This window comes from Lepisma saccharinum, unplaced genomic scaffold, assembly GCF_977018435.1.
Source record: "Lepisma saccharinum unplaced genomic scaffold, izLepSacc3.1 HAP1_SCAFFOLD_974, whole genome shotgun sequence".
NCBI classification, from domain to species: domain Eukaryota; kingdom Metazoa; phylum Arthropoda; class Insecta; order Zygentoma; family Lepismatidae; genus Lepisma; species Lepisma saccharinum.
Genome location: NW_028143626.1, coordinates 16,887 through 29,930, shown reverse-complemented (window position 1 = coordinate 29,930; position 13,044 = coordinate 16,887). Strand labels below are relative to the sequence as shown.

Sequence of the window (13,044 nt, the reverse complement as noted above, 5' to 3'; positions counted from 1 at the left end):
GCCTATGCTTGCGCAAATCTCCCCTTCCCTGTGCCCCAAACAGGGATCAAATAATCAAATGTAATAAATGTAAGATCGTTAATAGACCTAATGATTTTATATTTCCGTGTCATCTACCATCCAATCCGCTTGAACCATTGACGAAAATGGCTTGAACTGTGAGTTTGGTTATACATTGATTATCCTCTCCCACTCCCGCCATCCGCAAGTATACTGTGATTGTCGTTGTAAACAACATTGCGTTAAGCGAATTACTGAATTAATTTTCTATTGTAAGTTTCAGTAGGGTAAGAAGCTTGTTTGTATTTATTACTTGGTTAATATAAACATAGCGTATATTACGAGATGAAGTTATTTTATCCAAAAGTCAATTTTCTAATTTGATTTTGCGTGGCTGTTAATTACCCTTGATAATCATTAATTAATCATTTAATCTACAATTGGTGGCTTGTAATTAAGGGGAGCCGTGTTTGATTCCTGGTAGATTGAAATTGCTCGGTGGTTCGAATCCCACTCACGACTATAGGTCCAGCCCCGATTAACATCTCTATTAACTTACTGTTAATGTATCTGTACCATGACAGTTGCAAAATTAGGTTTTGAAACTAGGTAAAACCATAGAATGCTAGATGCTTTACTTACGTTCAAAGCAGGTATTGACGTCTTGCTCAAGCATTTAACAAACTTCCTGAACAACCAGAAGTATGTCTTCACATACCACGTTCATAACGATTGTTTTCTCATGTAAAGCACCCGCACATTTCAATTCAACAGTCACATCAGTTCACAAAATATCCGAGTCTAGAATGCGAAATAGATTCCTATTACCCTACAGAGGGCGCAGCCATTGTGGAAAGTGAATATTACAAAGTTCGAAAGTAAAGATAATTGCTTGAGGTGGGAAAACTACAACAATCGTGGTATTTTGAGTACGATTCCACTTAGGGTGTAAATTACATCATAAACCGACCAGGGACAAGTTCCGAATTAATTACAGTACACAGGTATTTTTTGCATGGTTCGATTTTTTTATGTCTGTTAACACAACATACTTCAGAGGCTTAGTGCTTACTTATTGTGTATTTTGTGGAGAACGGTTTTCCCTTCTGCATACTCCTACAATGCTGACCTCCAAGTGGAGTGGTTAGCATAAGCGTTGACTTTAGAGGAGTAAGGCACTTTCTGTGCCCCAAAATTCACATAGAGGGACAGACATTATATATATTTACACACATATAATATAGTGGGTAAATATGCAATATCGCCCGAACGGATTTCTTCAAATTTACAGGAGAGACTACTTACTGAAATCAGTTTCTGTAGCATTATCGAAGTTCTTCGAGGTATTTGTTTCGTGGAAACTGAAAACTTCACCATAGAATGCTCCAAAACAAGAAATAATCACTTTTTATGTAAAGAACTTGCATTTTCTGTAAAGCGACAACATTACGTCGTTGTTTCATTTATGTACCTGCAGATGGCGTGAGTGTCGAAAGTCACGCGGTCTCGCCAGTGTTTCCAAACGTGCCTTTTTTTACAAGTGCACAGCTAAGCAAGCGTCCATACGCTCCTGCCACTTTGTGAATGTCTTTGAAAATTCGTCGTCAGGTAGCGAACTGAAGAAAATTTGCACTGTCGTGATCTTCTTTGTTCGTCAAGAAATGACGACCACGTAAAGCAGCCTTTAAAAGTGGAAATAGCCAAAAGTCGGAGGGTGCAAAGTCTGGACTGTATGCTGGATGCAGGAAAATTTCTATTTTTATCTTCATCGCGTAATCCTGAAAAGCCCGCGCAGTATGCGGGCATGCGTTATCGTGGTGCAATATGAAGGAGTTCTTCAAATGTGGCCTCTTTTTTTGCTACGTGCTGGCGCAGAGTCTCAATGACTCCTTGGTAATGCTGTGGCTCTACTCAGTCTATCTTGATCGGCATATGCCTGTTGAAGCATTGCATATGTTTCCGCAGCACTTTTCCCTAAACGCCAACAAAATTTTATGGCATGTCGCTGTTCATCTTGAATACTCATCGCGAAAAGCAATTTTATACACAAAAACCTGGAGGGGTAAACGAAACACGTTCCACGTAAATCAACACAGCTGCTCACTAACGTGGTTTCGCAACATGTTGCAACGGAAACAGAATGAGTCATCCTACACAACGCAACTAGTGCCAATACCATAGGCAGTGTTGCCAAGCCAGGAAAAAAATCTGTCTCACCTTCTCTGCGACAGCCTTTGTACTTTCAAAACAAAATTTACACATTTGGAACTATTACAGGTAACTGTTCCAGATGTTTAAATGATTTTTTTGAAGTTTCGTAACAGAAAGACAAAGTATTTCAGAATCATAGAAATGATTGTTCAAGTAAATTTGAATCTTGGTGAAGGTAATTACCACTGTTTGGAGTTTGGAAAAGTGCAATTTATCGGTAAAAAATGTGCCTTATGGAAGCATCCGTTCTTTCCATCGACAATAAATTTTTTGCTCATAGAGAAATTATCCTACAATGGTGGGAATGATTGTGAAAGTAAATTTAAAGCTTTTTGAAAGTAATTAGCTCTGTTTGCACTTCAGTAAAGTCCTATTTATCGAGAAAAAGAAGATGCAATAGGTACCTTACGTAAGTATCTTTGCTTCTCATCGACAGGACATTCCACAGACTTCTGCTGACACGAAGCTCGAAGGAGTTTCGTGCTTGAGACCAGCACCAACATGATGAGAAGTTGTAATAGTTTAGAAAAATTATTGTACTTCTAAGAGCCTTAAACTGCACTCACCTAACCTAACTACGAAACTCCTTTGCACCACATTCATGTGGCAGCATCAGGCCATAACCAAGACGACAGTAAACTAATGACTGGTTGCAAGAGAATAACCATGTAGGAGTATACGGAAATTAAAAAAAACATTCTCAAACAAAACTCCGAAGTGTGTGTTAACGGACATAAATAGAAATCGAACTGTGAAAAAAATGCATGTGCACCAGTATGAAATCGGAATTAACAATTGGAACTTTGGCGTAGTTACCTTTTGCTATATTCTAGGGAGACACATGTAATGGACTTAATATGTTGCCTCACATCTATCAATATCACCAAGATACCTAGTATAAAGTAGAATTTTCATTAGATGGAGTTTACCATTTGACAGTGCTGAAGTGGAAGTTGTTATGTGTGGAGTTGCTTGCTGGGGCCTTTGGTTTATGTGGGAGGGGGAAGATGGTTTAACAGTGAAATAGATGGAGAGAATTTTGATGTAAGTTCTAACAGGTGGATAACAATCTTATGCACTTCGAGCAATGATTTTGTTCATGTATTTTTTTTTTCATGTCTGCACAATTGCCATGGCTTTTGTTGATATCTGAAGTGAATTCGTAAACAATGGTTCAATATTATTACCAATTCCAAATCTCAACAGGCTGTGGTGTGTAAATTCATACAGGGAATGTTGTAGTTATATCATTTTTTCTTTCCCAATTGTAGACTTTACATTGTAAATGGTTAAGTTGATTGCTGTTTTAAATATGAATAAGGTTTGAAAAAACTGTAGCAAAGTACATGCCAACTGCATAAAAGTACACTATTTTCTTACTAGTAACACTGTTAAGCCTTGTTTTCATGTTAATAAAATACTTACCAAGGCAGAATTTATTGTAAAAAAATACACATACACTGAAAAGGTAACGTTTCCACCCACTAACAGAGTCTTCTTCAGACGAATATTCACACTAGAATGATGAAAGATGAAGGTTTGTAATTTTCATTATTCTAGTGTGAATATTCGTCTGAAGGAGACTCTGTTAAAGGGTGGAAACATTACCTTTTTAGTGTATATGTATTTTTTATACAATAAATTCTGCCTTGGTCAGTATTTTAATGCTTTATTTTCTTACTGTTTTGTATTACTTTTAGAGTTCTGCTTGGTATAGCTTCCATTAAATTGAAGAGAATTTTTATCAAAAAAGAATGTGAATTTACCCAGTGTGAAATTCACTTTTAAAATTAGTTTCACATTGGTGTATGCTAAAATGTAATTCTGTATTTTGCGTATGTCTTTTAGATTTGACATGGGTCGGCGTAAGAGCAAGAGAAAGCCTCCCCCGAAGAGGAGGGCCATTGAGCCCCTGGATACGCAGTTCAACTGCCCCTTTTGTAACCACGAGAAGTCTTGTGAAGTAAAGATGTAAGTCGAGCAAAACCAGCAATGGTTTAAAACATTTATATGTAATTTGACAGTTTAGGAGCCAGATTTCATGTTGCATTTCGATAAGAAAAAAACTACACTTAAAAATAGCATTAGAACCTTTACTAACTTCTTCAGGTTATTGAAATTTGCTAAACAGATAACAGAATGAGAATCCAATCATGTGTTGCTCACAATTTGGTGCAATAAGTTACAGCCACTGGATAACCACCAAACATCAGTCTTTATGTGAAAATGTTTATTTTTCATTCACCATTTGGTTACACAGGACATTCTTGATTTCTGCAAAATTAACAGATGTACACTTCATTAAAAACACTTAAAGAAAGCAAATGTATTCAGGAAATAACAACATGTATTTCCATTTTCTTCTTTTCCAGGGACAAAGGTAGAAACACTGCAAGGATAACGTGTCGAGTGTGCATGGAAGACTTTCAGACCACGATAAACTTTTTGTCAGAGCCTGTTGATGTGTACAATGACTGGATAGATGCATGTGAAAATGCAAACTGAGATGTGTATGTGGTGCTGAATTTGTGTGCATGAATGTTTAGTATGCGACATTATTTTGTATATAGAAAGCTGTTAATTTTTTTTTTTACTTAAACGTGGGATGAAATATGTATGTGCGACTAAATTCATGAGTGGAATTCTTGACAGGAAAAGATCTTGTAGTAGGCAAATTTGTGTTTGGACTTCGCATTTTTTATTAGTTGAAACACCATGCAGTGTGCATTCATGTAATTAGGCAGTATATTTCCTATCTGTATGTGAGTCTGTTTTAAAGAAATACTGATTTGTCAGTAAAGTTCAAATATCTCTAAAGCTTGTGATAATTTCTCTTAGAACTGTAAGAGGTTGATTGAAACAGTTTTCAAAAATTTTGTATGAAGGCAGTTCAAAAAGATGGGGAATACTACTTCCTTATGGGCTAGTCAAGCGATCAGTTATCACTCAGGGTGGCAATTGCATAACATTTAGTTGCCAAGACTAGTGTATAAGAGAAACCCACATTTCTGTGCACAAAATCACAAGGACAAGGAATAAAATTAAGGGTGCATCATGGAAACGGACAGTTTTCAAATGGATAATTCGAAGCAGGGAGCAGGGGTAGTAGGGTGACATTGAACTTACTTGGACATGCCATTTTAAGCTTGGTTCGGATCGGTGTGGCAGCAGTACATGCAATGTCAGTTGCTGTGGATATTTGAGAATCGCTTGTTTGCATATGACAGTTTTTCGTGAAAAGTAGAGAGTCGATTATTGAAATACAGCAGCTCTTTCTGTGCTGTTTAAATATCAGGCGTCATGGATCCATTCGCCACTTTTCACTAAACTTGTCGTATGTGAAGAAACGATGCTCAAATATCCATGGCACCATAATGGCAACTTTCGTTGCATGTACTGCTACCACGCCGAGCCGAAAATGGCATGTCTGAGTGAGTTCATTGCCACCCTATTTGTATCTTTGTATTTGTATAATCTGTATCTTCCTGCTTCAAAATTCTCCATTTGAAAACAGCCAGTTTCCCATGATGCACCCTGTATAATCTGTAATAATAACAGCCTGCGAGGGCCAGTGCCTAGCTACCTACCTACCAACCTCACTCCCACCAGAGGTGGTGGATCATCCAACCAGATATGGGGGTGGCATGGTAAGCACGATGAACCTCCAATTGTTGTAGGTTTCCGTGATGGTTACACTACTCATTCGTAGCTCCCCAATTTCCTCATTATGGTGGTGTGAAATCTTAGGAGAAATGTTGTTACCCTTCACCAAGGAGAGGCAAACCTGCATGCATCCCATAGCCAGGGCCCAAAGCCTAGATCGCATAGCAGTATAATCTGTATTTACATAAAACATTTCCTTTGTTTAAAAAAAATTCCTTGTTAGGTTGAACTTTTACTGAATATAATGCTTTAAAAGTATGTCAATGTGCCACACAATGAAGCTTGTGGGAATTTTGGGAAATTGCAATGATGATGATGAATGATTATATGAAATTGATGAAAGAACTCTCACAAAGAATGGCCATGGTTAGGCTAGGACTTATCAGGCTTGTTCCAGAGTAGTAGACACCCTGTATAGGTACCAGCCATCCCGAGCAGCTTAAATAGTAGAGTCATAACTTGCCACCAAAGATGTGTATGACCAGGGGTAGAAAAATACGTGGCACCTGATTTTTCAATTCAGTTCTAAAATAATAATAGTTTAGTTTACTTATGGAAATTTCAATTACCTTTTTTTCCTTTGAAAAAAATTAGTACATTGTGTGTGTCTGTGTGTTTTTTTTCAGTATGTGTGCCATTAAATTGGATTAATAAATATGCCATTATACATTTTTTTGGCTGTTATGGCTGAATATTAAAATCTGCAGGGATATGGTAGAGTCGGTCATATATTAGAATGTACTGCATAGTTATTCATGCTGTTACCTGTTGTGCCTTCTTTAGGAAGGCCACTCCAGGGCAAGAATTAATTACTTTTAATCCAGTCTTGTATTAATTAATAAATTAAATGTTTTGAAGATCATATTTCAAACTGTCTAGCTTTATCTTAGTTGGATTCATGGCTTTCTTAGCCCGTATATAAAAAAAGGCTGACTCGAGAAAAGGGGGCTGGTGCCAGAACTAGATTTAGTTTTTTTCTAATCCTCATTCACCCTCGTGATCAGCCAAAAGGAGTAGAAAAGTGAGAAAAATTGAAGAAAAAAGAATAATTAGAATTTTAAAAAGTATCTAATTCTATATGGAAACATGAAACTCCATGTATGCAATACGAAAACCACATCCAACATGAATACTAAATAGCATTGAAACTTACCCAGGTTCAGCTAATATTTAGTGATTTCTTGCCCAACTTGTCTGTACATGGTCAACCATACCTAGGCATCAAACCACTATGACCAAATATCCTAGCCATGATACCCCAATAGCCCTTTCCTATTCGTAAGGTATGTTCAATTCCAAGTTGACATGATGAACTTTGAATTTCATCATTGTTGATCTATATCATCTGTTTCTTTAAATTACCTTATTTGGTGGCACATTTTTTTTTTTTAGGAAAAAGCTTTATTATTGGATTTATAATTACAGGAAAACCTTGTTAATACAATATTGGTTAATCCGAAGTTCTTCCCATTCCCCAGCCGATAAGATAGGATTTATAATGTATTTCAGTATGGATGAATCAAAATACGGATAATTTTTAATACAAAGTTGTTTTACAAGGGTAAAAACTGGTTTCGCTTAATTCGAAGTAGACACCTGCATAAGTTGACAAGAGAAGATCGAATGTGGAGAGAGCTTGGATGTTATTTTAACTGGACCTTGACATGTTTCCTTGTTCTAAGAGCTGCTGACAACTCGAGGGAAGCAGCCCGAAATGCCCTCTGGACATTGACATGCTTTGTCAATGTGCATGTCAGGTCAAGCTCTCTCCCCCCCCCCCCCTCTGAATGTGCCACCTTGGAAATATTCACCAGTGCTAGATGAGAAATGCGAGATAAGATCAGAGGAATGTTCCAAAATACAAGACGCATGGCACCTGGAAGTCTCACCCATCTACAATTTCCCATGAGCGAGCAACTTTTGGCCTGGTAGCCGACAACTTCCGGTAACCACTTTCATTAAAAGTATGTTCTTTGTGCCTGTAGAACTTCATAAAAAAAGAGAAACTGTTACAGATAATCAAAGCACATAGCCCAACTAAATATTGTCAACCTGCTTAATGCGTTGTCATGTAGGTTTCCCACAAAAGTTGATGTCGATCTTACGTATGTTGCAACTCCACAGTTTTCCCGCTTCATACGTTTCCCAACTGTGCCAGTTATAAAATTTGCCTCCTTTTCACTGGCTCCTTTCCTTTGGCGTCTAAAAAAAAACAAACTTCTTCAAAACGAACAAAAACCGCAGGATAATTAAATGAAAAGTGACCCCCTTCCTTCTACAACAGCTCATTATCCGCCACTGGTGTGCATCGTAATGTGATAATTGCAGAATTCAGGTCCCTCTTTCTTGTTTGAATGCAGCTGTCTGGATAGGAAATATGCCCGTATTATTGTCTGTTGCATGTAAAACGTAATGCAAGGATCATTTTTCTTTTTCACACTGCTGATAAAAGTTCCGGTCTTCGACAACTGCCTTATCTTTAAAATGCAGATGATTTCCCTTCTGCCACCTGCCGCTCGCTGCAGCTGGCGCCAGTGTTTAGTCTAGCATCTGGAAAGCTGTGGCTTGCTCATAACGGCAATGACTCATCCAGTGGGAAGGAATAAGGGTCATTGTTTTGATTCTCGCAAAGCTGTTTTGATTTGACAATCAAACCATCTCCAGAAAGAACAACAAGAGTTAAAACAACTTCATGATGCACATAAAGTTCGTATAACACTGATGAACAAATTCAAACTTTTTTTTGCTCCTTTGAACGAAAATAGGTGATTATTTATAATTCGACCCCGCTGAATCCAAATCTGAAAGTAGAAATGCTGTATCACGTATCGTTTTCCCTGGATTTTCATTTTTTGTTTTTAATAAAAATTTAATTACCTTTGTAATAATACATCGAAATTTGAAATTATTTTTGTTTGTTTGCTCATGAAATAAGATTTAAATATTGAACTGAATAACTATGAAATATAAAAAAATTAAAATATATATATAGGACCGATTTTGACTGTTCAATGAAGAAAGTTCATGCAACAAAAAAAAAGAGGAAAAAAACACATTTTTACTCGCATTTTCAAAATTTCTTTCTTGAACTCTGCCTTTTGTAATTGCCACCAGAAACCTCTTCCTCGAGGTTCCAACTATAGTCTGCTAACATGTTTTTTACCGATTTTCCTGCATATTGTTTCTCCATGACAGAAATATCCTGGTGAAATCTCTCGCCGCATTCGTCACTAACCGCGCCCAAGTTAAGGGGTAAAAAGTCCAAATGCGAATGTAAAAAGTTGAATTTTCAAGGACATATTGCACCCCATGCTCTGATAACACTTCAACAAGTTCCTTGTAGTTGTCAGTTTTCACATTTCCAAGAAAATTACAGCATACTTGTCTGAAGGCTAACCATGCGCATTTCTCTTTTTCTGTTAGCAATTCCACAAAGTTGTCATCATGAATGATCTCACGGATTTACGGCCCAATAAATATGCCTTCTTTTAACTTACTATCACTGAGTTTAGGAAATGTTTTTCTCAAGTACCCAAAACCCTCACCATGTTTATCCAAAGCCTTAACAAAAATTTTCATCAGCCCTAACTTTATATGCAACAGTGGTAACACAATCTTGTCTTTCTCAAGCAGAGGGTGATTCCTAACACACTTCTCTCCAGGACTTAAGTTTTTTCGTATGGGCCAATCCACAATGTTGTAATGTTTATCTTCTGCCCAGCTGTCCCATTCGCAAAGAAAGCAACAAAATTTTGTAAACCCAGACTGCATGCCTAACAGTATACCAATCATTTTGAGGTCTCCGCATATCTGCCAACCATATTTTTCATAATGTATCACTTTTAATATTGTATCCATACTTTCATGTTTCCTTCATGGTGGAAGAATAGGCAAGGGGTACTGATGAGTATATATTCCCATTATGCAACAATACTACTTTTAAACTATTCTTAGATGAATCTCGTTTGGGTTGTGACTCCTTCCAAGTTTTTGCGGAAGGCCTTCTACATCATTGCAGTAAGTTAACTCATTACTAACAGAAAAAAAATGTGTCCGTGATTGTTGGGGTTTCCAATATGACACCTTAACACCATCTTGTAATAAATTCCACCCTCTGAGACGAGAACCTAATAATTCCGCTTGAATTTTAGAAAGGTCGAGATCTCTGACTAGATCATTTAGTTCGGATTGGGAAATAAAGTGAGGTATATTTGGATCAGGAAAATTTGGATCGGTGTTCTAATATGAGGATCCAAGTTCGTCATCTGGAGAAGCACTGCTTGGTTCTGTTTCATCCACTGTCCATTCTTTAGGAGGCTTAGGAATTGGTATAAAATCATGACTCGTAGGTTTCTTGGCTGAAGGAACATCAGGATAAAATATAGATTAAAAATTATAAATTTGATTTAGAACTATATCCACTATGTTTGTTAAACAGAAGTAACAATTCCTCGTATGATCTTCCTGTTCTGTCCATATTACAGGGTTTCCGAAGGGCATTGATTTGTGAGTGCCATTAAGCCAACCACGTAAAGTTCTCGAACAATTACAACAAATTTTACCTGGTGCCCAGCTTCTTCCCTCCTCTACTTTACTTCCAAAATACAACTCTCATGCTTTTTTCACTATAGGAGTGATAGTATTTCTCTGTGACTTCGGAGTAAATTCCCCGCAAACATAACAAAACAAGTTCGGGTTATTCACACATTTGCGTGACATGGCGAACTCATTGATTGACTTATAATATATTTCTTTAAAAAAACAATTGTGAATGCTCTTATCGTTTTGTTAAAATACAACTTACACTTCACTATACAATATTACATTCACAATTTTACGAACATACACATACATAAAATATGGCTACTTGCGAACGCTACTCGCGAAGTTGTCGGAAAGGAAGTTAAGACTCGACTAACCCACAAAAGAACAAATTTTAACAGAGAACCAGGAAAATTTCTCTACTGCCAGATGTTTCCTCCACTATATATTAAGTTCCAGTCATAAACACAAGGTCGCTGAAAAGTTCTTATCCATTTGCTAGGAACCAAACGTTAAGCCGGAAGCCGAGCTGGGTGCGGAGACCTGAAACCATAAAACTATAAAATGTGGGTGTTCTGCAAAAAATTTAGGTGATACAGGAAAACGGATGTGATATTCGTTATCAACACATCTGAATACATAAAGTTTACTTAGTTTTATTTAAAGGAGTATTTCATTGTTTATCAGTGTAATCGCTGCTTTTCTTCAGAACCATTAGCATGCTGTTAAAAAAAAAAAAAACAATGCTCAATGTAGGAATACGAGAGGAAAAGTTTTGGCGGAGCGAGTGTTTGACCTCCAGAATACTCCTGAATCCTACAATAAATTGTCGATTAATCTGAAAGTACGCAAGTTTCGTAAAGCTTGTTTTGAGTTCATTTTATGCTGATGAGCTAAGCGGGACTAAATATACAGTTTAAAGTGGGATCGAAACAGATCGCAAGTTGTGTGTTTACTTTTTCAGAGTGGATTACAATGCAAGTTGAGGAAGAGTTTGGAGTGATCCCTGCAAAAGGGGGGGGGGGGGGTGAGTATGAAGTTAACTGAAGCAAAGAAAACGTGATTTTTTTACGATGTGTTTTAGACAGCCGAACCAGAACAAAATTTACAACACAGATTTTTTTTTTTTTTTTTTTTTTTTTGCCAGTGAAAGGTTGTGTTCTCTTCCAAGAGAATCTTCTCTTACCAGTTAATCCTGTAACGGACAATGTTCTAATGAACGCACATAAAATCCAATATGCATTCTGTCCGATCTCTTGCTCGCGCCAGTGTGACTACTGTCAAGTTTCTTCAGTGTTTCACTTCTTGCCATAAACGAGATTGTTTTCTTTTCCGTAGGTCTGTGCAAACGGGTTTCTTATGAACTAAAATTGTAAGAATTTCGTGGAAGAGCAACGACTTTGCACAATTAAAAGAAAATACCATTTTTTAAAAGACTTTTTGCCACAACATGCATCCCGTGCATAACCGGTTGTATAACTAGGCAGGATAAATGGTGCTAACCGTCTCCTTGGAATCTGTGTGTCCGCGTAAGCTACGTGTTCTCATTTTGTGTAACATTTTTTACACTTTCTTTAAAACTTACAATATTATTATATAGTACATATACAGCTTATTTTCTGAGCTACCACCAAGTATAAAACATCCGTTGTGGGGGTAATTTATACTCTACTTTATTTACACCTGAAAAACAGGTGCCATCTTTAAAAGTTTCGATAACTCGAAGTTGACATTTTTTGGTCCCTTGAACTTCGTATTAACGAGGTTTTCCTGTAACAGTATTCCAAATACAAAGTAATACAGAGGTTGTTTCCGATCTATGGTGACAATTTCAAACTGCACCTACTTTAAGAGAAACCATGTCGCCACAATCGAGTGTGCTCTATTTGGTGTCCCTGCATCTTGGCAATTGCCCGACAGCGAAGTTTCCACTGTAGTAGACTGGCACGAAGTGTAGTCATGCCCAGCCTCAACAACTACTCCTGACAGGCTTTCCATAGCCCTTCAATGGTGCGGGGTCTCCTGTGAGACAAGGCTCGTTTCAGTAGGCTGAAGGTGCAAGAGTCCATTGGTGAGGCATCAGGTGACTTCACTGGAATGTCTGTTTCATCTGCCATTTTTTTGTAGGAAGAGGCAGGTTGAGCGAGATGTGTGACTTCGACACCTTGTTTTGAGCTTATGAAAATGCCCTTTGCATCGCTTTTCCAAACCCAAATTGCGGCGAATGATGGTGTGCACGGTCTTCAGTGATGTTTGTAGCCGGTTCGCAATACTTCTCTGTGTGGCTGGATTCTCCCTGATGACCAGCACCCGGACATCCCGAATTGTAGCTGGTGTGCGGCTAGTGGCAGACCGGGGGTTGGCCTCTTTTCTTCCCCACAGGAATCATCCCACACCTCACCTTACCTGCCCCTTTCAACACCCGTGATATGCCATTTTTGGACACAGCGAATCCACGTTCCTTGCACAGTTTTATAATGGCACTATCACTGTAGTTTACGTCTGAAAGTGCAGATATGTAACCCTCCCAATATGCACTGATTTTCGGCGGCATTCTTCCCGATATGCACTGACCACACCTGTCACGCACAGTCAACGGTCCAACGTGCCCACACGACTGGCAGATTC

General features: G+C 37.9%; 1 protein-coding gene across 2 annotated transcripts; it reads left to right on the top strand.

The window, feature by feature from the left end:
• Window positions 1–201: 201 nt before the first annotated feature.
• On the top strand, window positions 202–5,028 carry LOC145983456 (transcription elongation factor 1 homolog). 2 transcript variants are annotated; one of them, XM_083116561.1, is made up of 3 exons: window positions 202–272; window positions 4,060–4,182; window positions 4,584–5,028. In XM_083116561.1, the coding sequence occupies exons 2-3, from the start codon at window positions 4,067–4,069 to the stop codon at window positions 4,714–4,716; spliced, it is 249 nt and encodes an 82-aa protein (XP_082972687.1). In that variant the 5' UTR covers window positions 202–272; window positions 4,060–4,066; the 3' UTR covers window positions 4,717–5,028. The 2 variants fall into 2 exon arrangements, with proteins under 2 accessions (XP_082972687.1, XP_082972688.1); XM_083116562.1 differs by having other exon boundaries at window positions 215–287.
• Window positions 5,029–13,044: the final 8,016 nt, after the last annotated feature.